The sequence below is a fragment of the Neofelis nebulosa genome, chromosome 4, assembly GCF_028018385.1.
Source record: "Neofelis nebulosa isolate mNeoNeb1 chromosome 4, mNeoNeb1.pri, whole genome shotgun sequence".
In the NCBI taxonomy this organism is placed as follows: Eukaryota; Metazoa; Chordata; class Mammalia; order Carnivora; family Felidae; genus Neofelis; species Neofelis nebulosa.
This window is the reverse complement of record NC_080785.1, coordinates 150575201-150601475: the sequence shown is the minus strand read 5'-3', so window position 1 is coordinate 150601475 and position 26275 is coordinate 150575201. Positions and strand designations below refer to the sequence as shown.

At 54.2% G+C, this 26275-nt stretch overlaps 2 protein-coding genes across 5 annotated transcripts in view; one reads left to right on the top strand and one right to left on the bottom strand.

Moving 5' to 3' along the window:
- Positions 1 to 4619: 4619 nt before the first annotated feature.
- On the bottom strand, positions 4620 to 9958 carry CISH (cytokine inducible SH2 containing protein). Of its 3 annotated transcripts, none has more exons than XM_058726790.1 (4): positions 9779 to 9956; positions 9158 to 9315; positions 6482 to 6702; positions 4620 to 6236 (listed from the first exon to the last, which is right to left on the bottom strand). In XM_058726790.1, the coding sequence occupies exons 3-4, from the start codon at positions 6621 to 6623 to the stop codon at positions 5704 to 5706; spliced, it is 675 nt and encodes a 224-aa protein (XP_058582773.1). In that variant the 5' UTR covers positions 6624 to 6702; positions 9158 to 9315; positions 9779 to 9956; the 3' UTR covers positions 4620 to 5703. The 3 variants fall into 3 exon arrangements, with proteins under 3 accessions (XP_058582773.1, XP_058582774.1, XP_058582772.1); XM_058726791.1 differs by lacking the exon at positions 9158 to 9315 and adding an exon at positions 8612 to 8713; XM_058726789.1 differs by lacking the exon at positions 9158 to 9315 and having other exon boundaries at positions 9779 to 9958.
- Positions 9959 to 14235: 4277 nt separating this feature from the next.
- The window catches only part of MAPKAPK3 (MAPK activated protein kinase 3), a 28502-nt gene continuing 16462 nt past the window's right edge, over positions 14236 to 26275 (top strand). Inside the window, exons 1-2 of one of the 2 annotated variants that reach the window (XM_058726787.1) lie at positions 14236 to 14389; positions 14661 to 14937. In XM_058726787.1, the coding sequence (XP_058582770.1) occupies positions 14713 to 14937 (225 nt within the window). In that variant the 5' untranslated portion in view covers positions 14236 to 14389; positions 14661 to 14712. The remainder of the gene's footprint in view (positions 14390 to 14660; positions 14938 to 26275) is intronic. The other variant, XM_058726788.1, reaches the window with a different exon arrangement.

Here is a 26275-nt window from a genome sequence, read left to right as displayed (position 1 = left end):
AGTTCAAGAGTTCTAGGGAGAGAGGGACAAGCCCTGGCCTGGGACTCAAAGTCCTGGGCTCTAACCCCATATGTCCACTTCCTCTCTTGGTGACTATGGACAAGCTACTTTGCCTCTCTAGGTTTCAGGCTTGCATCTTTGAAATGAGGTAGACCCAGAGGCACCTGCCCCACTCACTTCCATCACCTGTAGCTCACCTATGAGGTCACAGGCCACTGAGGGCTGGGAGAGGAACAGGCCTGAGGGAGACCACCCCCTAGGTGTGGGGCAAGGGTGGCAGATGGCCTAATCTTTATTGTCACTGTGAGAGAAGTTGCTAGAAGGTTGGGCTGGCTTCACCTCCATCCTAGCCTATGCAGAGACCAGGCCAATGGGTCTGTTCACTAGGACCAGAACCCAAGATCATTGGCAAATGATGCATGAGAGTGGAGGACTGGGCTTGGAGGACAGAGCTGATGGGGAGAGGGGCCACTTACAGCTCCAGGTGGTTCCAGCCCAGCTCTCCTGCAGCCCAGATGGGGACCTCAGCAGACATCAACACCTGCCCAGACCACCTCTCAAAAAAGATGAAAACAATGGACAGAAACAGTTACAATGACAGCTGAAGCAGGTGCCAGATTGAACCCTATCAGACTCTCCTCAGCATTGCCTCATTAATCCTCCTGGGCTCCTCATGTCCCCTCTGAGGGAAGTGCTGTCACTCTCCTCACTTCACAGCCAGGAACCCTCTCAGGTTCTGTGAGGTTGAGGGAAATTCCCAAGAACCAAGTGGACAGCACAATCCAGACTGGAGGGGAGTTTGGGGTAAAACCAGGATGTAGGGGTTGTGTTAGCCAGGATTAAACCTCCAGGGGTCTCTTCTTCTTGGGTCTCAGATGTGGGAGGCTCAGCCTGCCACCCAACGGTGACCATTGCAATGACCCCTCGGGCAGCTGGCTGCGTGGCCTAAGCTGGGGAGGAAGGCCTACACCGTGTAGTCGGGACGGTGAGAACTCACCATGAGAGGTTGTAGAGTTTCTGGCAAAGCTTGAGCCTGCTTTATATTAAAACTGGTCTAACAGGTTGGTATGAGGGGACTGCCCAGGCCTGCACAGGCTCTACTTATCCTGGAGTAAGAGAGCCTCGGCGAGGTCCCCAGAATCCTCTCCTGCTTTCTTGGTTGGGACTTCTTTCAAGCACCTGTCCCCCACTTGACCGTGGGCAGCTCTGCGGGGTGGGAGAGAGCAAGCAGCCCCTCTGAGATAGCAAGCAGCCCGGCCCTGCCCTCAGCCCTCTTCAGACTGGCATTCAGCTTTGGCCCAGCGAGATTTGCTCAGTTGCAGATTAAAAGCTGAGCCCAGGTACAGGGGCACTGATGACCCAGGTGGTGTTAGGATACTTGGTGATCATGAGAGAAACATCCCAGCAAGACCTCACTGACAAGAGGAACCTGGATAACCTAGTGGTAACTCTGTTCCAAAGTCATTCCAGAAGGCTGAGTCTAGCGAGGGGCACCATACAGAATCATCTCCAAACCCACCTCCTCATGACCTGGTAGAATCCTCTGGGGGTGCAGCCTCCATGCCCTGCCTCTGACACCTCCTTCAGAAAGTGTTCCTGACCCCTTACTTCCTTTCTGTGTACCCTCAGCACCCTGCAGTTGCCAAGGCTTTAGTATGTCAGCCCCTGGGTGGCAGAGCAGAACAGAGGTCATTCCAACAAGCTCTCAAATAAAGGTTTGAACCCTGGCTCTGCCACTCACAAACTGTGTGACCCTGAGAAAAAACACCACCTCTTTCTGAGCCTTACTTCTTCTGCTGTAAAGGGGGACAACCTCTGCCAGTATTCAAGGCTGCAGCACAAAGTCCTGGGGCACAAACTCCACCCAGGATCCCCAGGCTGCAGTCCTCGCCTCCTGCTCCCCACCACAACCACCCCTGCCATAGCCTGTACCTCTCAGCCTCCTTTCCAGCTTCCTGTCCCCAGGCCCTGTTGGAGGCCATCCCCCACCCAGCTGACAGGTTTGCCCCTGAGAAATGAACATTAGAATATAGCATTTCCCTGTTAAACTCTGAGGAGGCCCTCCACCACAGTAGAATAAAATTCATGTGCCCCCTCTGCTCTCTCCACCCTTCCTGTCTCCTCAGCCCCCCTGGACAGCCATTCTGGACTTCTTTCTCCTGATCATACCAAGTTTGTTGTTGCCTCAGGGCCTTGGTATTGGTGGTTCCTTCTCCCTGGATGTCTTTTTCCTATGTTGTCTGCATAGCAAGCTGCTGCTCTTTGCTCAGGTGTCCCAGCTCAGTGGCCCCAGAGCTTTCCCTGACCCTCTCATCTGCAGCAGTGTCCCCACACCCAAAGCCACTCTCTGCCCTGTCCCTGCTTTGCTTTCTTTACACTCTTAAAACTTGTCCTGAGTATCTATTTGCTCATTTGTTTATTGTTTCCTGCTCACCAGCCCAGGAGTCCCATGAGGAGGGGGGCTGTGTCCCTCCTGTGTCCCCAAGGCCCAGATGGATTCTGGCCCAGCTGGTGCCTGAGGAGCATGTGTGCTAGTAAAGGACTTAACCAATGGGGGTTTCCATCAGTTATTGTTTGTATATTGTGCAGGGTCCTCCACACCCAACCAGATGGCTCCTCTATTTCTCCCTGGCCAGTGCTGTCAGGGCTCCCATTACTAGCCCGGAACCACCCGGCAGTGAATGTACTGACCAGAGGGTTTTCAGCATCTGTTAGGCTGGGTCTCTGACTTGGGTTTGGGCCTGATGACCTGCCCTCTACTGTCCCTGTTCTGGGCAGGCACCACTCACTCCCCTGACAGGGAGACAAGATTGAAGCAGAAAAATATCAGGTGTTGGAAGTATCTGGCAGCTCCAGGCAAGGTGAGGAAGTATCTCAGTCCCAGGCAAGACCTGGACCCTGGCTTGAGCTGAGGCAAAGGTGAGGGGGACAGGATCCTGTTGATCAGACCAATGTCTGGTCCAGAGACCTTAGCAGGCAAGGACATAGGGGTATAAAACCAGCATCTAAGATCAACTTGCCTGCAAGCTGCCAACCCCAGATGCCTGTCCTTGCCATCTCACATAGCAGCGCGGGGACAGACAGGCAGGCGGGACGCCTCAAGGTAAGCTCTGCTCTGTACCTTACTTCCTCAGCCACTGCCTTGCCCACTCTGGGCCTCAGTTTCCTCATCTGTGGAGTATGGGTCATATTCAGGCCCACTCCCATGGTTGTGGTGAGCACTACAGGAGGTGCAAAGCCCTTGTCCATTGCCAGCACCTGGCAGGCACCCTGAGACACCTCCCCCTCCGAAGAGTTTGTGGGTTTCCTCTTGCTATGGCAGTTTTCTGTCCAGGTCATGGCACCAAGTGGGGAACACCCTGCCTTCAGCCCCTCTGTGTCTACTACTCACCCATTGGGTGACTCAGATTTGTAGGTGGAGCAGACAGCGGGGTCACCTCAGGCACTTTGGGAGTCACAAAGGGGCTGAGATCCAGGCTGAAGCAATGAGGAACAGCAGACATCCCTGGCAGGTCATGGTGACCTGGAGGAGGTGTGCCGTCGGGCCCTGCAGCCAGCAACAGAGAAGGTGCCAGGCTGGGCACCTGGGCCTGGGCACTAGTCCCAGTAAAGTCAGCCTTCGCTCACCTCTTATTCACTCACATCCAGTATCAGGTCTATTCTTTGCCATAACTATCTGCATGCCCATAACGTTTGGCTTTTTATCCATCCCTTCCTGCCTCCTCCGTGTCATCAACATACCAGTCCTTACACCTTCCTGCTCTCAATCTTCCAGCATTTGTCTCTTCTAATCATCTAAGTCCCAAGAAAACAGGAAGGTTAGGACTATTTCTAAAATAAGGGTTAGAAGGTTAGTGAAGGTGCAGAAAATTTCAGGACACAGTGGAATTTACATTACAAAGTCAGACCATCAGATAATGGAGAGTTTTCATTTTAATTGCTCTTCCATCTACTTCTGGTGTGTAGGGCCCTGAAAGGAGAGGGTCCCCAACCCCAACTGGCCTGTGCCAGAACCTCACCAGGTCCCACCTCAGGCCAGACCCTGCCAGCTTACTGGCTGCCATCCCCAACTCCATTGTTCTGTCCCACTGCACAGCATGACTACTTCCCCAGGCCTCCTTGTGGTTGGTAGGGAATATGAGCTTCCCAGTCATGCCCTGGTGCTTTTGTACTCCCTGTACTTTCTCACTGGAATGACTGGCCCTGACTTCTCTGTTGGCTTCCTCCTCTCAAAAGACACTGCCTCCAGGAGTGGGTGCCCCCACAGCACCCATCCCCCAGCATTATCTACTTCCAGTCTTTAATTGATATCTCCTGTTTACACATCTCTCCAGTCTGGTGCTCCTCTGCCACCATCCCCCGCCCTGGCAGTCACCTGGTCAATGACCCTGCAGGCAGTCCAGCTGGCCTTCACCTCCTGCCTCCCATCCTCCAAGGGGAGCAAGAGGTAATGAGAGAGGAAGGCTGCTCCCTGTACCTCCCCGACTCTTCAAAGGGTCCCCTAGCAGGACCTGCTCAGCCACAGGTCACTGGGCCCCAGCTGACCCAGATGTAAAGTGGGGGAAAATAATATAAAAGGGGACAAATTGTGTAAGAACTCAAAAGAGGTCTCACTGAGGTCTCCTTAAATGAAAAGTACAATTTTATTGTCAATACAGAAAAATCAGTGGAAGAAAAAAGACTACCAAACTGGGTTTTGCTTGTTATAATACTTATTTTATAAAGTCTTATCAGATAGGTATTTCTTTCCCTCTCGTGTGCAGGCACCTTCCTGGGCAGGAAGCCGACCCAGCAGAGCTGGAGCAGCAGCTGTGGAGCCAACATGCTGCTTCCTGACACCGCACACACGCTCCCGCAGGCTGGTGCCCCACCGAGACCAGCTCTGTGCAGACAGGGCTCTGTCCTGCGAGGGGGTGAGTGGCAGGCTCTGCTGGGCACTGACACTTTGGCTTCATTTTCTTGTCCACTTTCCCACCCTCCCAAAACAGGGCTGGGGGCAGAAGAGGGTGCACACATTCACAGGTGGGTGGGTCAGTGCCAGGATATCCAGAACTGCCTTGGATCCAGCAACATGTCTCAGGATGGGGCTCTCCACCAGGAGGAACCAGAGAAGTTGGGGCAGAGCTGGGGTCTCCAGAGCACTCAGGACTCAGGGCAGAGAGGTGGGATTGGCTCACCTTGAGACAAACCCAAGGAGAATAAATAAATAAATATTGTATAACTTTGTAGTCCCTCAGCCTGGCCTGTTCCCCCATCAAGGGACTGTCACTGTCAACCTCAGTTCCTCTGGCAGCCATCCTTCCTGAGACAGGCTGGCTAGAAGGAGGGGGCCTGCCCCACCCTGTGGACTGAGACACCAGGGCTGGCAAAGTCTATACAGTTCAGGAGCCCACAACAGGCAAGTGGGGGCTTTGGCCTCACCCACAAGGTGAGACAAGGTCCCGCCTGTCTCCCTCTCTTCTGACACATGGCTCACCACAACGGAGCCACATGGGAGCTGGGGGTGTTGACCTTCAAGTTGTGTGACACTTTTCTCTACCCCTCACCCCCAGCCTTGCTCCTGCTAACTCTTCCTGGTCCAGCTGTCAGGTGCTTGCAGTCACTAGGATAACTGGAGGAGGGACGATGGGAGCCCAAGTCCAGCTGGGGCCCGTGTCCCTTCCAGGGTATGTTTGGGTGAGGCTAGGCGGATGCTCAGGTGGGTCAGAGCTGGAAGGGGTACTGTCGGAGGTAGTCAGCCATGCGCCGGGGCAGTGGCAGGCAGTCAACATCAGCCACCAGACGGTTGATGACAAGGCGGCACAGGTGCTGCAGGCTGCGGGCACTGCTTCTGCGCACAAAGGGCTGCACCAGTTTTAGGTGCACGGCGGTGACTGCAGGGGCAGGCAGTGCTGGGTCACCAGGCGCATCTTCCTTAGGGGTAGGCAGGGCTGGGGTGGGTGCAGGTTCAGGGCTGTCACTTCGGGTGTCAGCAGTACAGGAGGCCACATAGTGCTGCACGAGGCTGACCACGTCTGGGAAGGCCAGGATGCGTGGCCTGGACAGGCAGTTGGAGTCCAGGCGGAAGCTGGAGTCAGCGTACTCAATGCGTACGTTGGTGGGGCCTCGAGTGGTTTTGACAGACAGAGTGAATAGATAGCTGGGGTGGGTGCTGTCGCGTACCAGGAACGTGCCCTCTGGCATCTTCTGCAGGTGTTGTCGGGCCTCGCTGGCCGTAATGGAACCCCAGTACCAGCCTAGGCAAGTGGAGATGGGGCCAAGAGACTAGTCACAGTGGAATTTAGTTGGGGGAACCAACACAGGGCAGGGCAGGACTCTGCCTCCCCCTTTACACTTCCATGGGGAGGACTGTACCCCCCCCCCCCCCCCCATCAGACTCTCCTGGGCAGGGCCATGTCTCTCAAACCAGACTCAACAGACAGAGCTAAGCTTTCCCCATTGGACTTCCCAGGACAAGGCCTGCTTCCCTCCTCAAACTCACCAGATTCCCGGAGGTAAGAGAAAGTCTTGGCTATGCATAGCAGATCCTCCTCAGGGTCCAGCACCTTGGGTTCACTCTCTGGTTGGGCTGGGGTCTCCTCTGCCACCTCCTCCAGGAAGGACCCGGCAGGCAAAGGCTGCATAGCTGGTTCGGGCAGCTCCAGGGACTGGGTCCACAGGGGCCGCTGCCCGATCTGCTCCACAGCCAGCAAAGAACAGGGTCTAGAAGGGGGTGGATGGGCAGTGAGTGGAGGCCCTATGCCCTCCTGTTACCAGAGACCCTCTATACCCCAGACCGGCTATATGACCTCTGGCCAGTCCATCTCACTATGAGCCTCAGTTTCCCCTTTGCCCACTCATGGGCTCAGTGAGATCAGTACCCCGCCTCCCAGCTGTCATCACAAATGACTCCTTGATAGCTTCCCCTACATGTTGATTCTCTTTTGAAAGAGACTTCTCCACCCTCCTGCATTTATTGAACATTAATTAGTCTATTTTGCACCAGCTGACAACACAGATCATGCCCTATAGGATTTCTAGCTCACAATGGACAACTGATGTCCCTGACAATGGTAGGATCCAGTGCAAAGAAGACTCACATGGGTGCCCTGTTGGTTGAGGTGGGCTGATTAGATTAAATGGCTCTGGTTCTGCTTGAGCCATGGCCTGGGCCTTCATGGGGTGCTCCAGAGAGGTCCCAAAATTATGATAGGATGCCTAAGGTCATATGCTACTTCCCCATGGATAGGAGTATCTGTAGGAGGGACCGCGGTCCACACTGGCCAGGGCTTAGAGGCTGGAACAATCTCCCTAAACAGGTCAGACTCCCATCCTGTTTTCTGCTCCTCCCAGCTGAGGGTCTGGGGTGGACAGTGGCTTTAAAGGCACTGGCAAATCCCACTTCCCATAAACAGGACCTCCCACCAAAGAACAGGGTACTCATTCTACATTCCAGGCCCACTCTGGCAAGCCAGTCCTACGAGGCTCTATGATCTTATGTAAACCTTGCTGTTCACTAGGACTGTTCAGCTTCTCTACCCCCTCATAAGGGATGCTACCAGCCCAGATCCTGAGGGGGTTGGCAACACCATCTTGTCAGGTGACTAGAGTTGGGTTGCTGAGCCAGCCCCAATCTGAGCAGTAGCTTTTCTCTAGGGGAAGGCCACCCAGCATGGTGATCCTGGGACTTCCAGGGAGTGAGGGGCAAGGATTGGCTCCCAGGAAGAGACTGCTGATCCTTCCTCACTCCTCAGAAAATACATCCTCAGGCCTCAGTTCTGGGTCTGGTCCCCTACTGGGCCACAGGACACCAAGATAATAAAACCATGGGCCTTGCCTTCAAGGAGAACTTATAACCCAAAGTCACAAACACAAAGAGTGTCATGGGGGAGTCAAGGTCTGCCTGTTCCTGAGCTGAGTCTGCCAGGCCAAAGGAAGGTGTAGGGGAAAGGCACTCCAGGCAGAGATGAGAGCATGGGTAAACTATGCCAGAGATTGCTTATGAGGCAGGATGAGGTAGGCAGAAGCCTTGGCAGGACGCAGGCAGAGGAGCCAGATCTGACAGTGTAGGTTATAGGTGAGCATTAGAAGATGTTAACAAATTGGGAGAAGAGGCCACAAGACCCTGGCACACCACAGTTTGTTTAATACTTTTCCATACCCACTCTGGGTGCACTGTGGGAGCTCTGGAATCCTAGTGGGGGAGCCATGTTCCAAGGAACTAGCTGGTGGCCTGCCTGCTGGGGCCCAAAGCTCAGCTCAGGCTAGCCAGTCAGGCCAGAGCGCCTGGGGGTGGCCATGTCCAGATAGCTTAGCAGGGCACTTGTGGGCATGGGAACCTCTAGGGTCAACAAGGTATCTGGGTGTGTAAGGAGCTGTATTGGTCCCCACAGTTCCTGGTGAGTGACTGTGTATCTTAGGAGGGGTGTGTCCACAGCTGTCGTCATGACGGGGGCGATGGCTTGTGTGTTCCAGGTGTGGGTGGCCTGTACCTGTGTGTGCCTGTTGTGGAACCCAGCCTGTGAGTCCTGCCTGGGGATGCATGCCAGTGGGGCAAACTCAACCCTGAGGGTGGACCCCCTCAAGCAAAGCTGGGAGCCCAAACTTATATTTGGGAATCTCTGCCCCCTACCTTGGGAGGGAACCAGCTGGTTTGTGGCTGTGTGTGTGGAGGTCTTAAAAATCTTGCTCCCTGACACCCAACACTGGTCCTGAGGTTCCAAGGGACTTTTAGCTGGAACAAAGTAAAAAGAGAATGTGGGACTTCAGAACTGGGGGGATCTGGAGGACAGGGTGTGGGGGTATTCAGGAGTCCCAAAATTCAGAGGAGGGGTATGCTGGAGACGGCCAGGGAGAAGTATAGTAGTATAGTTTTCCTGGCACCTCTGGGTTTCCTCCCTGGAAGCAGACCTGCTCAGAGCAAGGGGCACTTCAGCCTTGCCCCACCTTCCAACCTTCTTCACTTGGTACTATGCCAGTTTTGATAACAACAGCCACTGGGCCACCCAGCTCTTCCTGGGTGTGGAGTGCTCACTCATATCTTCTTTCTCACTCCCTGGAGCTTTCTGAGCTCCTGTCAGATCAGTCTGGAGAGTATCAGACCCATTGTTGAAGGGGATGCTGAGGTGGAAGGAATGCTGAAGAAGAATGCTCAGTTGAGGCCAGGACTCTGTCTTACCAGCCTCCACACCATCCTAGTCTTTGAGGAAAGTTGGAGAAGGGAGGCAGCAGTCAAGTCCTCACTGGGATCCCAGACTGGACTGAGGAGGGGCAAGGCAATTGTGGGGGTGCCACGGGCAAAATTCAGGCTCTTCCAAGACCTGCTGCTCAGCCAACCTGGGGGGAGGCGAGGATCTCAGACTGGCTTCCCAAGAAAAGCCTAATTGCTAGCCCATGGCAGAACAGTGAAATCGGAGAGGGGCAGGGGCTAACCTAATGTCAGCAGTAGGCCCTGCGGCCTGCAGGTTAGGGTAGAGCGCTCTGGGCCCAGAAGGGGGTCTGGGCAGGTGAGCCACATCTTGGAGGATAAACTCCGCTGGCGTTCAGCTGCTCCAGCCAGAACCCAGGCTTAGGCTACCCGGTGCTCCTCCCGTCGCCAGCCGACCCCCAGTTTCACTACCCACAGTGCGAATAGGGTGGTGACGGTGTTGTCACCATTCCCTGTTGTCACCCTGAGGTCCTTCCGCACTCGGTCATTTCCGACCCGTCAAGCCCTCTCAATAGCCGGCAGCTAGCACGAGGCGGTACTCTCCCGAACGCCGGGCACCGTCGCCCGGCTGGGACGGCGAGCCGCGCTTACCCCTGAACGCAGAGGACCATGTCCCGGCAGCGGCAGCGGCAGCTCCGGAGCTGAGGCTCAGCCGGACGGTGGAGGCTGGAGGGAGCCCGTGAGCGCAGGTCTCGCTCGTAAGGCAGGCTCCCAGGGCGCACCGGCGACGGGATGGGACTGAGAGGCCAAGGCGCTGGCGGGCCGGGAGGGCGCGGGGGGCGGGCCGGGAGGGTGGGGCGGGGCGAGCCGCCTAATCTTTTGTCCTCTGTGTCCCAGCCCTTCCCGGAAGCGACGTCTTCCTAGAACCGCCGGCAGTGCTGCCGGGCCGGGGAGGGGCGCTGGCGGGGGCGCCGGCTCCTAGAGTAGTCTCAGGGCAGCTAAAGGAAACACCTTTGACAGATTTCCAAGAACTTTCCAGGAAAATGGGGCGGGGCCCCACGCGCCGACCAATCGCAGCTCGGGGGGGCGGGCCAATTGCAGTTTTGAGATGCGAGGCAGACAAACTAGTCGGGTTGAGCGTGACCTAGGGACCACCAGGGAAAAACCGGGTTGAAGAAGGCCAGGGCGGGGCAGGGGTTCTCCGGGACAGGGGTTCTCCCCACCCGAGCGCAGACTTCTTTCGGGCATTCCGCTTCACTGGGGACAGGCCCCTGTATCTCTCTGTAGAACTGGTGGCAGCACGAGGCAGGGTCTTGGGTCTGTTCTCCCAGCTAGCGGCTCCCTCAAGGCGGTCTGTCTGGTGTGCAAGCGCCCCCTGTGGGCCGCACTTGGATCTCCGGACTCTGTGTGCGGTGGTGGGGAAACTGGTGGCATGGGGTGGGGTTTGGAGAAGGACATGGGAGGAGGGGAGGGGCACAGAGGGGGGCCTCAGATCCGAGCAGGTCCGCAGGGGTCACAGCCAAAAGGATCCAGGCGAGAATGTTTTCTCTGAAAGACTTGGGGGAGAAGGCACATCCCAATCTTGGGATGGGGGCAAGTGTGGAGACTTCATTACTCACTTGATGGCTTGGGCACTGGGAGACCACAGCATGGGGCACCTATGTAGGGTGCAGTCTCTTCAGTAGAAACTGTCTACCGCTCCATTATTATGAAGACAAAGGGGCTTCAAGCTGCCAAGCAACAACTAGGATTTGAACCTGGGTACCTGAGTCTCTATGGGGTCAAATCCCAAGTTCTCTACCTCAAGACTCTGTCTTCCCTCTAACTGTAAGTATTTTACAGAACACTTAGTATGTGCCAGGTTCTCTCAGCGATTTCCAGCCTCATTTCATTGTCTAACCATTATATATTGTGTCCTCTTTACAGGTGAGGAGATTGATGCACAGAGAAGTTAAAATGCACCCTAGATCTCACAGCTGACAAGTGGTTAGTTGGGGCTTGTAGCCCAGTTCCCCCCAACGCCCCATCATCTCTAAGTGCCTTAACCTAAACAACTCCTGGGCATCCTTCAAGATCCAGCTTTAAGGTCCTCAGTGAAGCTTCCTGCCTCCAGGCCAGTCCATGTCAGAGTACCCCAATGGTGTCCCCTTGAAAGCTCCCTTACAGATGTCAGTGATTATGCAGTTCTGTATGTTAAATTAGAGGGCCCCAAGGGTTTTGCCCTCCAGCCACCTTTCGTGAATTTGACAGTTACGCACCTCACCTGTGTGCACAGTATGTGGCCTGCCCCCGTTTTGCCCCAGGTGTTGTGGGTCCCCTTGGCCAACTCTTTATCACCTTTCCTGCTGTCTGCTCCCTACACACTCTTGCTCTAACTGCTAGGCCCACATCGCCACCCAGTGGCGAGTCCTCTCATGGTTTCACTCAACAAATTTCCATATTCCAGGATAACCCCTCCTCCCACTCCAGGGATTGGCCTTGTCACAGGATCTCCCTGCTTCTTCCTACCCAAAACAGTCACAAGATGGGTCAGTCACAATAATACACAGCAGTGCCTTCCTCAAAGTCTGGCTTATTTGGTCTCGCTACTCTCATCATTTGCAGCCTCTCCTCCCCCTGAAGGACAGTTCACATGTGTATGTGTGTAGGGGATATATTTAGTCCTCTCCCCCTCTCCCCACACTCACTGGACCTCTTTGCCACTGTAAGCTATTCCAAAGGCCTCAGCCCTAGACTTCTTGGACATACAGCTATCATGGAGGACTGTGTGGCAAAGTCTGCCACCATGAACCCACCCCTGCCCAGCCATCCCAAATGCTGAATTCTCCCATCAGTGTGCAGGTGGTTGCTGGAAAATGAGCAGCTAAGGGAAACCACACCTTCTGACTCTCTTGGATTAAATGAGCAGTTGCAAAACATTTGTCTATGATGGACCTACATGGGAAATGTGTGTGCTTTTGTAAGCACTGGCATTGGTTATGGAGACTGCAAGAGGACAGGCATCACCAGTGCTTACTTTTTACATTTCCCTATGGTTTGAATTTATTATAACAACCAAGTTTTACTTATGCAATTAAATTTTAATTAAAAAGAGATAAGTTAAAAAATACAATTATAAAATGTTTAGAATAATTGTAATCTAATTCCATTTTTAGAAAATAAGATATCTCAGCAACTACAGCATACACTGAGATAACTTTGGCTGGGACAAGGAGCCACCCTCAGCTGCCCAGCACTCTGCTTTTGAGTGGGACCCTGCTTGTCCAGAATGAGATCTTGCTCAGCTTTGGGCTCACCTGGCCCAAACCAATTACCTCCAGAGGGAGGATCCTTCTCCAGTCTCCAAGCTGCAGAAGTTTCCAGATCACAGGGCTTCCTCCAAGGCTCTGAGATCTTGGATCAGATTCTTAAGTGGGACTCAGGGAGAGAGATTCTGGGTCCAGCTAGGCATAAATGTGTGTATGTGTGTGGTGTGCATGTGAATGCCCATGTGTCTGTACACATGTGTACATATTTGTGCATTTGTGTGCATATCTGAACATATGTGAGAGCATATTTGTACATGTGGATGTAGGAATGGGGCAGGGAGGCACAGGGGAGGAGAGCATCATTTGAGGGTAAGAGCTGGGCCCTGGAGTTGTTCTTCAGGGGTTGGGATGGAGACTCTGCCATGACAGCTACTGATGTTAGGCAGGTTGCTTGATCTCTAGTGCTTGTCTGTCTTGTAGGCTGTGTGGGATGTGTTTAGCCCTGCCTACTCTGGTTCCAGTGAGGTCATGGAGTGACCAGGTAGAACACCCACACAGTGTCTAGTCCAAAAGAAGGGTTCAGTACGGTCAGTTGAGGTCATCATCAGGGCCTCTGCTTCACTGAACTCTGCTAGCTTGAAGAGTGTTTCAAGGAGACAGGGCAGAGCCCTGGGCACTTTCCTCCAGCACAGCAGGTTCCAGCTCTCCAGGAACTGCTCTGAAGAGCCTTGGACCTACAGGACCCCAGGAATCCACGTGCACCTACGTGCGTATTTGTGCTGGGGCATGCATGGGAGGTGGGTGAGAGCGTTAGTCCGGCCCAATCCCAAAGCCAGAAGGACTCAAGAGACACCTACGGGTGGGACCTAGGCTGTGCCTGCAGTTATACCAGTGGCCTGTAGATGGCAGCAGAGGCCCGCGCAGAGATCATGACCCAAGTCTCCCTTTCCCAGTACCAAGTGAACCACCTTGTTCCAGTCCCTCAGTCTGAGGGTTGGGGAGTGAGAGGGGTGTGCTGGTGTAGTGCAGATTTGTCCCAGGAGAGAACAACACCCACTGCGACTCTAGACAAGTTGTTTCCTCTCAGGGGTCCTCAGTTTCCTCATCTGTGAAATGAGGTGTTTAACAGCCTGTGATGGTAAAACTGTATCAAAATACCTAAGGTATAAAATGGGCTCAGAATAGAGACCTAAATGTGGAAGGGAGCGCCACATAGCCAAAGAGTATCTGGGGTGGGAGGAGGCGATTTTGTAAACATGATACCAAAAGCTCAAACCAGAAGGTGAAAAGTTGATGGATCTGACAAATGGGAATTTAGGATATCTGGTCTAAGGACGCTTCATCCCAAAGGGGAAAAAAAAAAAAAAAGCCACGGATATGAGCAGGAGATGCACAGAAGGCGAGAGACACCCAGAGCCCGCAGGGATGGGAGAAACGCGAATCACAACGAAATGCCATTTCACGTGGCTCGATGGCAAAAATTAAGACTAGGTACGCTGGCGGTGGGCCACCACTAAGGAAGTCGCAAGCCTTACAAGCCTTGCTAGAGGGCCGTCTGGCAGCGTGCAGAGAAAACGCCCGACTCAAGTGGCTTCCTGTGGCTCCAAGAGAAACTGCGCTGTCACTTCGTAGGTCGCTGGTAAGCTCCGGGACTCTCACTGCCCTCGCGGTCCCGGGGCCCGGGAGCCTAGGAGGTTTCCGCTCTCCTTCGGGAAGCCACGCCCCCTATTTCCGTCGGGGCTCCGGGGCGGGGCCCGCCGGAGGCTCCCTCCACGCCCGGTCCTGCCAGGGCCCGCCTGGCCCTTTAAGGCTGACCAAGCCCGGCCTCAAGTCGGGGACGCGCGGGGCGGGAGCGGGCGGGGGGGGGTGGAGGAAAGGAGGGGGGCGGTCACGTGGGCCGCCGGCGGCGCGACTCTGCTCTAGGCGCTCGCGGCCGCTGGCTCCCGGGACCGCGGTCCCTGCCCCTCGCCTGCGCCGCAGCCAGGTACTCTGCTGTCAGATACGCCCTTGCCAGGTACGCCCTCATAGGGCCCCCTCCACCTCCCTCTCCCAGAACCTCACGGTCACTTGGCGCCCGACCCTTTACCCTCTAGACAGGTGTCAGGCCGGACTCCCTAGTGCTTGGTTGTGCGACCGCCCCTCCTGCCTCGGCTCTGTACTCTCCCGCAGTTCGTCCCGAACTCCCGGCCCCGTCCACGACCCGCAGCCCAGACAGGCTCTAGGGCTCCAATACTGGGGTGTCTTGGAGGAGTCTGAGAGGAACTCATTCTTCCCTTCTCCCTCAGGTGGCCCTGGACGCGCCAGGCTGGGGGCGCCTCTGAGCGCCCCGCGGGGGCCATGGATGACGAGACAGCAGAGGAGCAGGGGGGCCCCGCGCCACCGCAGGGTGCACCCTGCGGACCCGGCTCAACTGGCGCTCCTGTCCTCGGGGGGCGGAGGGAGCCCAAGAAGTACGCAGTGACCGATGACTACCAGTTGTCCAAGCAGGTGCTGGGCCTGGGTGTGAACGGCAAGGTGCTGGAGTGCTTCCACAGGCGTACTGGGCAGAAGTGTGCCCTGAAGGTCAGTGACCCCTCCTGGGTGACCCGGAGGGCCCAACAGCAGAGGCTTGTGGGTGCACATATGCCCAGGACCCCTGCTAAGCTTCTTATGATCAGTATCTCCTTTCATCCTTACACTACCCTGTAAGGTCAGGCTCCTGGTCCTCCTTGCTTTACAGGTGGGGAAGTCGAGGCTCAGCTTAGCTAAACTCAGGATGTCCCTGAGAGCAAGGGGTGGAGTCAGTGTGAGTAGAGTCTGCTCTACCCGGAAGCAGGGAAGGAGCGGTTCCTGACTCTGGGGTTATGGCTGGCTGGGCTTCTGTGTTCCAGCAGGGAGTGGGAGTGGGGGGTGGGGGCTTACTCAGCTTGGTTGTTCCTTCCATGAGAAACTCTTCTTCTCTTTCTTCTCCCCCCACCCTTCCTACTCCCCTCTCCTCTTCTTATTTTTCATGAGAAGCTCTTCTGACTGGAATGAATCTGAGTTTCCTTCTGCCTGAGGCTGAGTCCCCACCAAGGCTTGGGGTGGGGCTGCTTTCTCCTATGGCCCCTGCCTGCCTGGGCTGGAGGGGTGGGAAACTCCCAGGGCTGGCTGGTGGGTAAGGATGGTGCCCATCACGTCTGTGAGCAGGAAACTGCTGATGGGCTCCAGCTGAGTCACCGGCCCCATGTTGAAAGGGGCAGGCCCTGCTTCAAGCCTGACCCACCCTGGTTCCTGGGCAGAGGGTGGGCCAGCCATCTATTCATGTCACACCACAGCCTCCCCTGGAGGCCTGGCTAAGAACTCACTGATACAGATGGAATCCAGGGAGTTCTGGAGGTGGCTGATCTAGCCACATAGTTCTGGCTTAAGTCACTTAGTTCTTGGCCCAGGACCCTGCCTCATACCCAGAATGCCTTGAATCTGTCATCACTGGGAAGTTCACTCCATTGTGGTTTGTGCCAGTGGCCACCTGGATGGGTAGATCATGGCATGGAGAGCAGCTTTGGAGGTTAGAATACAGCAAAGGATCTTCTCATTTTACAGACATTGCAATTATGAGCTTGAGTGCAGGGTTCTGCAGACGTGGCTCTAATCTCTGGCCTGCATTTGCCAGCTCTGTGACCTTGGACTAGGTCCTGGACTCTGGAAACCAGGTTTCTGCCTCTGTTCAGGGGGAAAGATAAGGGGTTTATGTGAGCTTGGAATGTGATGGTGCCTGTAGAGTAATTGGTACTGGGTCTGGTGCAGGTCTGGAGAGGCTACGGGACTTATTTAGGGTACAGTGTCTGCAAGTAACTGAGCAGGGACCTGGGCCCAGCTCCTGTGTCTTTCTTAGGGGCACTGGGGCTGATAGGATGGGTCTGGAGGTGGCTGGTCTGGGCTGGCAAGGCTGAGTCTCAGGCACAGCTTCTTCACCTACTAACCCAGTAGTGAAGTGGGGTTTGGGGTCCTCCTCTGAGTCCTTCGAGGGGGAAGTGGCTGTTCTCAGTGGGGAGTTTCCACCTCTTCCCTCAGCACCATCATAGCTCTCTCACCTCTTAGGAGGTCAGGGGCAGTTTGGGTAGGCAAGGGGCCAAATGAGGCCAGAGAACCTCTTCTTAATACCAAGCCTTTGGCCCTGTGTGCCAAGGCTGAGTTCTGACCAGCCCCTATGGTGTTCCAGATGCTGTGAGCGAGGCAGGGATAGAGGGGGAGGCCAGAGATTGTGGGCCCAGGCAGCACCAGCTTTAAGCAGAGCTGGGTCTAGGCCCTTCCCCATAGATGCTGTGTTTGACAAGTGACTTGGGGGGGGGGGGAACTCTGACTACAACAGTTTCCAAAGCACTTCCTCTTGAATCTAGGGCTTCAATGCTTTCTCTGTTCTGGACTGCGAACTAGGACAGGCCTAGAATAAATTCTCCTGCTGTACCCCTTTAGGCTTTATGGGTGAATATGGCCAGGGCTACTGCCTTGGAACCTTCAGGACCTGGCCCTAAGTTGGCCCTCAAGGGGTACATGGATTAGATGTGGGCCCCACTCCAACACTTTGCTTTTCTTGCCCCCAGCCCCCTTCCAGTGACCAAGTCTGGAAGTTTCTACCATCTGGCAGGTCTTTACCATCTTCCAAGATGGCACTAGTACAACCTCTGGCACATCGTACGTGTACTGTGAGTGGTGGCTCTAACTTTGAGGAAGAGGGTGGCATTTTTCTGCTTAGCCTCTACCCCCTGCCATCTCTGCCCTTCTTGGTGGTCCAGGCCAAGTGCCCTGGCCTCTCTCCATCCCTGTGCTCTTGGCCCTGTTATCCAAGATGGCAGATAGTGCTTACCCTGAAGCCTGGAATGTAGCAGGCCCTCATCAAACAGGAAGAGTTGTGGTCAATGTCCTGTAGCCGTTGCTATTCTCTGGGGGCCCTGGAGGAGCAGGCTCCTCCCCGGGGAGCTGGGCCTCTTCCCCTTTCCCTCAGCTCCTGACACTGCTGTGGTTTATCTTGGCTTCACTCACACTCAGCGGTTCCCTCTTGAGGCCAGTTTCTGCTGCTGGCAGGTCTTTCCACTCTTCAGTCCCCCCTAAGCACTTGCTGCAGTCCCGTTGGCAGGACCTAGAGGACTGTCCGCCAAGCATGGGGGGCAGGGGACTGCCTCCTACTGACCTCCTGCCTATGCCTCCTTCTAGGCCTACCTAATGAAACAGTATGCCTCAGTTTCACTCCTAACTGGGCACAGCCCTGCATATCTGTCCCCCATTAGTCACCCCACCACATTTGAGACACAACCCCTCAATCCTCATCACATATGTGAAAATTGTGACCTGGAGCCTGTGGTCGGAAATCATGTAGCTTGATTAAGATTATAGCAGAGGCCAGAATCTCTTCCCCTCCTGATTTCCTGCCCAGCCCACTTGTGGTCCTCTGCCTCAGGGCAGGCAGAAGTAGCCATGGCACTTAGATAAATAAAAACCTAAAAAGCTTTGAGAAGACAGAGGGGTTCTGCATGCGGAAGAAGTGGATTCTTCTTTCCTACCACTGCTCTCTGGGCTCTGGGGCTAGGGGCCCTCCTCTTTGACCACTGAGTATGTTGGAGGCCCCAGGGCTCCCAGTGCCCTCCTCTTCCCTTCTTCTTCAAATAGAATGGAGTGGTGGGGTGCTGGGTCCCCATGCCGGGGAGTTCCCCACATTGCTCCATGGGTGGGGCTGGCCTGTTGAAGCTGGTGCTGTGGAGCTGGATTTGAGGCTGGGTGGGGCTACCAGGCAGGCCGGTACTTTCTCATTTGGCAGCAGCCACCCCCTTACCTACCAACTCCAGACCGGTCAGATCAGCCTTGGCGGGGCCATTTGTTACCGAGTCAACAAGTCAGGAAGCATGTGGAGGGGCCGGCAGTCCTGTGCAAAGGAGTCCCCAGTAGGGCTTTCACTGTACCCAACCACCTCCCCAACCCCCACCCCATGCCGTCCCTCTCCTGGAAGGAAAGAATTTGAGGAGCTCATGTGCTACCATGCTGGTAGAAAGTTCTGAACTGCCAGGGGTGGGCAATTTGCTATTTAAACAAAGATTCTAGAAAAGGCATCAAACCCTAAAACCTGCAAATAGTGGAGTTTTTGGCAGAGATTGTTTGAGCTGCTTCGTACCTGCTCATGCATTTGCAAGCTGTGCTCAAAGCCTAAACTGCTGCTGGGACTGCCAGGGTCTTCCCACCCTATCCAGGAGCTGACACAGTCTTCAGGCCTTGGTGCTGCAGATTCTAATATTCTCAAAAATGGCCAACAATTTCCCAGACTGTTCTGATGGGTCCTATCCCCAATTCATGAGATGTGTTATGTTACCTAATTCTTGTCATTCCCATTTTATGGACAAAATTGTTGCTATTCAGCAAGGCGAATGACTTGCCCAAGATGCACAGCTGACGAGTGGCAGGACTGTGACGTGAGCCCAGGCAGTTTGATGCCAGAGTCTTAGCATTTAAGTCACCCTGTGCCTCATGCTAGTTTATGGGGACAGGGGATGGTTTCTAAGACTTGGTCCCTGGAAGGGTGCTGTCATCATCTTCTGTGGTTCCACTGGGAGCCCTGATAGCCCCAGCTGGGCCCCAAGTGATGCTGCTGGTATTTGTTTCTATCTGCCCAGCTCTCCTCACTGTGTAAGACTGTCTGCTTGTGAGCAGACAAGTAGTCCTGCAGGCCAGCACACAAGGGCCATGACGGCTGTGGGACTGCCTCAGAAAGGTTGTGTGGTTTGTCTCAAGCCTTTTGAGTCTCAGACAAGCCCAGCCCAGCAGAGTCCAGGCTGCCACAGGCAGGAAGTCAGGTTGGTGAGTGGGCGAGAGGAAACTGTGTCAGGGCTGGGCCAGCCAGGGTAGACTTCCTGGAAGAGACCGCCAGCTTTAATCCAGGCCTCTGATCTGAGAAGGATGTGGATGACAGAGGAGGGCACCGGGTGTGTGTGACAGCATGCTGGTTTGGACAGCTCAACACCTACCAGCTCAACACACTACTCACAGTCGTGTGTCCTGGCAGGACATGGCTGATCTCAGCAGGGCAGGTGTCCAGACCCCAATAAACCCTGGGGAGCCATAGAGGGACTATGAGGGCTCTGTGGAAGAAGGGCCTTGAGAAAGGGCAGCCACTTTCCCTCTCCATTTGCCCACAACTCAGATTCATACCTCACCCCTAGGGGCCTCTGTCTATCTTTGGTATCCTTCCTCACAAAGTGGGCAAAAATCCTCCCTCATTCCCCCAGAGCTTTCTTTCGTGACATCATCAGAACCATTGTAGAGCACTGTTGCTCAGGGTGCTCGAGGAGCTTCTGGGTCACCTGGGCTGTCATTCAGTTCAGGCTGTGTGGGAAGCGCCCGGTCTCTGTAACGACAGAGGTCTGTCATGTCTCTGCTGAGGTTTGTACTTGGGGAAGTGATTTCCCTGCATGGATCCCTCATCTTTCTCTCCAAGGGCCTCCTTGGGATATCATCATGGGATACCCCTGTGAGTGGGCAGCAGGTGGAGCATCTGGCTTTGCAGTCCCCCCACCTCCTTTGGTTCCAGCCTCGTGACTGGCTGCCATGTGTCCAAAGGTGATGGTCACCAGGCAAGAGCTGAAGACTGCAGTCAGCCGTAGGTGTGGTAAGAGTGTGCACCAAACCCTCCTGCATGGGTAGGTCTCCTGCTCTTAGGACAATAAGAACATGGCTTTCACTGGCTCCCGTGATTCTCTAGGAGAATTTTGGTTCTGCTGGCCTGCTCCTGTCTGTTCAAGATCTTATGTGTTCCCACATGAGAGGCTGCCTGGGGTTGAGAGAGAGCAAGGCTCTGGGCTTGAAATCCTTCCTGCCACCTTCTCCCTGAGTGACCCTGGACAAAAAGGCACTTTTGGAATCTTTTGCAAAATCATCATCTCTGTGGTGTACTTGAACCCTGGGTTTGAACATGTGGCCGGAAGGAAGATTCAGTCTTGGTGGCTGTACCTATCCCTGTGTTCCTGCTATGATACAGCACAGGCCAGTAGACACTCTTAGAGGGCAGAGCTCTCATTTGGGGCTGCTTGAGTGCATTTTTTGGTGGCGTGTTATCAGTCTTTATGAGGACTCCCTTGGGCTCATCTTGCATCTGGGGAAGCCAGCCCTTTGTGGGGTGAGAAAGAATAGTGTGAAAGGAACTTTGTATCCTGGACTCCCCCACCCCCTACCCTCCCACCCTTTTGGAATTAAGTGGATTAGGCCCTGTGTGATTGTGAATAAAGTCCTGCTGCTGGGAACCATGGGGGTTTTGCTTAGAGCAGGAGTATGAGAGGAGGCTGCTGCTTGGGGGAATAAGGAGCCTCAGGAGGCCTTTTTAGCACTGGACAGGCCAGAGATGCTGAGAATATTGATTTTGGGTTTTTTTGTGGGTTTGGTATTAGGGTTGCCTTTTTTTTTTTTTTTTTTTTTTTTTTTTTTTAAGGCTAGGGCTTTGTCCTTGCTGCTTTCTCTTTATGGCACTTTCTGTTCTGTCTCGTCCATTTCTTCTTTCCCCTCTCTGTTTCTCCTGCTATCACTTAGTCCTTCCCCTCTCTCACCTTGCCACTTTCTGTCTGAGGAGTTTCAGGCTTAGCTGGGCCTCTTCTCTGCAGCCCGCAGGCTGACGGCAGGCATAGGACAGATGGGGCTGGCCAGGTGCTGGGAATTCATCCTAGTCACTCTGAAAGTCTCCCCCCAACAGTGTAGGGTAGGTGTAGGGCAGGAAAGAGGAACATCTGGCTGTGCCCATGCCACTCACAATGTCCCCTCCTGCTGCTGGCCTTGACCAGTTGCTGGTGGCCTTGGCAGCCAAAACAGTGGAGTCAGGAACATTTAGGCCAAGCTTGTAACCTGAGGTGTCTCCTGTGGAGTGTGGGAAGTTAGTTTCAACTGTGGCCTCCACCTTTGGGTCTTCTTTTATGGCTCAATGGTTTGAGACTTTTGCTCAGGACAACAGTGTGAGACCAGGAGCACTGTGACTCCCAAAGATTCTCTGGCTAAGACTGAGGAGAGGAGCTGGGGTCTGAGCCAGGGCCTCAGAGCCAGTGGGAGGAACTTGTGGAGAGGCTGGGAGGGCTTGAATGTTAGATGCAACCTACCTCTACTCTAGAAGCCAATACTGTCTATGGGCTGCCCCATACTAGCTGGGATGAGGACCCCAGAACATCTGACTCTCTAGCCTGCACCCTGAACCTGACCCCCTCACCTCACTGACCCTCAGAGGCTATTTTCAGGGGTGTAATGGGCCAGGGCCTGGAGCTGCCACACTCATCACCCCATTCCTAAGGGTTCAGCCTCCAACAAGGGGCTCACAACTTGTTCTGTAGGTGTTCCCCCAACATAAAGTTTAATCCCCCTTCTCAGGCTGTGACAGAGGGGCTGGCAAGTACTCTCCATGCTCTCTGGCAGGCAGTGGCACACAGAGTAGGAGTTGGGGGTGGGGGATGGGATAAGAACACCCACTTATCCCTTGAGTGCTTCCTACACACTAACCACAAACAGAAGAATCTAAGAATGGGTTGTATCACTCCAGTGTCATGGATGCAGAGACTGAGACTCAGAAAGGCAAAGTAACTCACTCAGAGTCACATAGCAGGGGCATGCCCTGGCTGGGCTGGAACCCTGGCCTGTGGGCAGCCAAGTTGTGGCTCGCAGCTATCCCTGGGGATCAGGAGCCAGACCTCTCTCCTAGGTCACAGTCTATCCATCTATAAGATGAGGAGCTGGCTGCTCTGCTTGACAAGGTCCCCCGCTTCTAGCAGTGAAGACTTTTTTGGTGGGCAGTGATCGTGGGCAGTGCTGGGGAAGCAGACAGGCAGGTAGTGGCACAAGTAGACAGGCAGCGTGGAGACTGGCTAGAGGGGGCCCCAAGATGCCACTCCTGAGCTAGCTAGTAAGTTTGCCAGGGGAACAGTCAGCTGTGTGACAGGGGTTATGACTCAGCTTTGAAGACCTTTTTCCACTGTACTCCATTGCCCAGTTCAAGCCTTTAGTCAGGCTGAGCCTGTACCAGGGTGCATCTTTACCCTAGGGAGGCCTGAGAGAATGGGGATGAGTCACTGTTTGCCCATTCCTATGACAGGAGTGTCCCTCAGTGCTGCCAGGTTACTACCCTGGTCTCTCAGAGGACTTCCCCTTCCTCATGGCTATGGCTCCATGGCATGATCAGAGACCAGGAAAATTTCCCAGAAGCTGGCTGGGTGTGGGAACCCTCAGAGCCCTCTAGCTGAACAGGAGCAGAAGAGAGAGAGGGGCCGGGGGGGGGGTGGGTGGTGCTGGGGGGCACCAATGGAGATTGGAAGCCACTTGCCCCTGCCTCTCCTGGGAGAAGACTGAGTAAGGTAATGGATGCCTGTGCTCACCCAAGCCTGTGTGGGGAGCTGCAGGGACATGGATGAAGCCAAGTGAATTGAGAGCAATGCCAGCAGATACAGTGTTGGCTGTTGGCTTCAGGAAGAGCAAGTCTGGGGGGTGGAGTTAGAAGTTTCCCTAGGGTCTTTGCACTGTGCCTCTTGGAGTAGTCCAATATGTCCCCCCTCCTGTCTCCCACACACATTTATTCCTTTGTTATCTTTGTGACATCTCCAGGGGGACAGAATCTCAGGGGTGCTGAATCTCCTATCTCTAGGGCTGGCCAGGGGCATGGCCTGCTGGGTGCCCTGGTCATATCCTCACTTGCCTTGGTCACCTTTGCTTAGGGAAGGTGGCCACTGCCCTCTGTAGCCCCAGCAGCTATGTAGGCATCACTGTGGCACAATGTGGGACACACACTGGCTGAGGTGGGAGTCTTTGTGAGGAGGGACCATTGAAGGAACATTGCTTCTGAGGTCAGAATAAAACATTTGTATTTGCTGAAATCTTCCAGTCTTACGGTGAAAATGTCTCATTTTTACACTGTCATAGGAGAAATAGAACCAGGGTAAAGCTTCACTAATTATGTAGCTGATTTTGACAGAAAAATGCTTTTTTCCTCTAAGAAGTTAAAGGAGGATAATAGAACCTGTACCCTCTGAGTATGTACTCAGGGACCTCACAAGGCACCTCAGCTCCTCCCCCCAAACCCCCCACTGTCCGAAGGCTGTGGGCAGAATGCTGGGATCTGATACCTGCCTGGGGCAAAGGGAGTTCTTGTCCTGCCACTTCATGTGTGATCTCTGAGCGGGGTATGTTTGTGTGAAGGTTGTAGCTCTCTCTGGGCCCCTATTTCCACCTGTGAAGTAGATGTTGGTAGTCCCAGACCAGCCTGTCCTCCTGTCCCCATTGCCACGTGTGAGGAGCCTGCACACCACAGATGGGGAACTGGGGCTCAGAGAAATTAAGGAATAAGCCCCAAGGTCACTGCACATTTTGCAGAAGGGGACTTTGCTAAAAAGGATGCATGGAGGACTTGAGGGTATAAAGGTGGCTTCCACTTGAGGGAGTGAAGATATGCCTCTCCTCTAGTCTGCCAAGCTGAGAGCTGGGTGAGTTCCCTGACTTGGGTCCCCAGCTCTCCACCTTGCTTCCCCACCTGCCCCCAGGGTCTCTCCCCTGAGATTAGCCTTCTCATCCTCTCACCACCAGGAAGGGTCTTTCCCCTCCTCACTGAGCTTTTCACAGCAAAACAGAATCCATAGACTCTTGATTTTTCATTAATTTTTGCAAAGCCAGGTCTAATCCTGCCCCTCTCCGGATTTGAGACCATTTTCTGTGACCTGCTGGATTCCAGAGGCTGGGATCCCTCTGGGTGCCAGAGGCTGCATCTGGATTTCCCCAAGTTTTGAAGAACAGGGACATGAAGAGTGTGGGGCCACCTGAGGGCAGATCCAGGGGAATCCTGAAGCCAAGCAAACCTTGAAGCCCATATCCACTCAGTATGCACTTGGTACTGTGCTAATCTAAGCCCTCTGTGTATTCTCATTCCATCTTCATGGCCATCTGGGAACTTGCATACTGTCACTGTTCCCATTTTCCAGATTGGACCAGTGAGGTTCAGAGAGGTTGAATGGCCTGCCCAAAGCTTATAGGCAAGTGGAGGATGGAAGCGACCTCTGCTTCTGGCATCCGGGTCTGTCTGACCTGGAGTCCCATGCCCATAGCTAGTCTTTCATACTACATGGCTCCCAGCCTAGGGTACTGGGATCTCTGGGCTTGCCCAGCCCACACTTATGTTACTGCTGTCTCTGTCCCTCCCTGCCGTGGAGCCCAGCTCAGTTCTCTCTTTCTGGAAGCATTCTTCCCCTCTCCCACCCATCTCCACCTCTCCCCAGACCTGGCACTTCTGCCTTTGTTTCCAGGTTGTCTGTAGCTGGTGGGAAACAGATAAACTGAGGCCATCAAAATTTAGCAAATTGAAGGAGTCTTGCGTTCCTGACTCGACAATTTCCAAATGTGTGTCGGATCTCCTGTCCACAGAGGTTCCTGGGAAGACATCCAGATTGGAGCCTCAGCCACCCTCTCCCATCCTAGGGAGATGGTCAGGGAAGCTCCCAGCTTATCAGCTGTCCTACCCTCATCCCCACACTTCACTCCCTGTGATCAGGTGCTCTGGCCTTGGCCTAGAAGGGGGTTATTTGGGGGCTCCCCTTATTCCTAGGCTCCCTTGGCTAGACTTCCCCACCTTGCCTGCTCTGCCAGGTTCTGGATCTAGAAAGAAAAGAAACGGGAGAGAAGGAGCCAGGACTAGTTCCCTAGGGCTTATATCCTCACCAAGTACCCTAATTTGCAAACTCATCAATAAACCCCCAAATCCTTGAGGACAGACTGCCTGTGGATGCATTCTCAGCCCTAGCTCTGGGCCTAGCCCTCAGGCAGGGCCAGTAAATATTTGCAGAAGTAGGGAAGGGATTTGTAAAATGGGCAGGCCTCCCTGAGCATGAGGGTTGAATCTTGGTTCCCAAAAGACTCCTGGATGCCAGAGGTGGCTTACATATGTAAGCCATGAGACCCCAAGAAGCCCCAAAACCTCCCTGAGCCTGAGTCTCCTCGGCCACTGTTACAATAACCACCAAGTGGCAGAGCCTAGTCTAGACCCCAGGGTATGGGGCCAAACCCCACATATGAAAGGAGCAAAACAGCTATCTGCATGGTCCCCACTGCCTAGATACCAACAGGCAGGTTCAAGTTCTGACTGTCACTGCCCAGCTGTGTGACTTTGGGCAAGTCACCTAACCTCTCAGAATCACCGTTTCCCCACAGTTAAAAGGATGATACTGGTTCTTCTCATGATATGGTGAGCACTGAATGAGGTGATGTCTATGACCAAATGCTGTGGCCAACACACTGCTGGCCGAGCACCAGGGAGACAGTTGTCATGAAGGGGTTGCTAAAACTGATCTGATTCTATCAGTCCCCGAGCATCCAGCTGGGGCCTGGGCATTTGGGGTCTGTGGTGTCATGCAAGCTGACCTCCCTGGAACTTAGCCTCTGAGGAGGAGAGGTAAATGGACAGGGCAAGTGGAGGACAAGATATGGTCAGAACTTAATGAAGCGAGGTCTGATCTGACATGAAGCCAACTAATGCATAGCTGCAGAATTGGTTCCATTAGCTCCTTTAATGAGCTACAAAAGCTGGGGAAATTAGTGTGTGAGAGAATAATGGCACACGTCTGATGCTCTAATTTGAAGCTGTGGCTAAAAAGTTAGATTTGACACTGCCGGCACCTCTCCAAACAGCACTAGTATCCTTGGATGGGGATGGGAGTGGGGGAGTGGAGGCAGTGAGTGAGGGGAAGAGGGGCATGGCTCTGGCTTTATAAGAAGATACTGAGGCCTTAAGAAGGAAATTCCTGCTTCTGAATCCTGAACTTGAGGTCAATCCATACCATCCCATCTCTGAGGCTATGGCTACCATTCTGAGTGGACAGAGCAGCTTGCAAGGGTCAGGGGCTAGCCAGGGGTGGCCCTCATTGGTATTAGCAGCACAAGGCAGGAG

Bases quoted from the DNA above. Each gene is read 5' to 3' on its own strand.
- CISH (XM_058726789.1), bottom strand. From the start codon at position 9,798: ATGGTCCTCTGCGTTCAGGG. The intron at 6,703-9,778 runs GTAAGCGCGGCT...ACCCCCTTCTAG, and splicing joins ATGGTCCTCTGCGTTCAGGG to ACCCTGTTCTTTGCTGGCTG. The intron at 6,237-6,481 runs GTGAGTTTGAGG...CCACTTGCCTAG, and splicing joins CTCTTACCTCCGGGAATCTG to GCTGGTACTGGGGTTCCATT.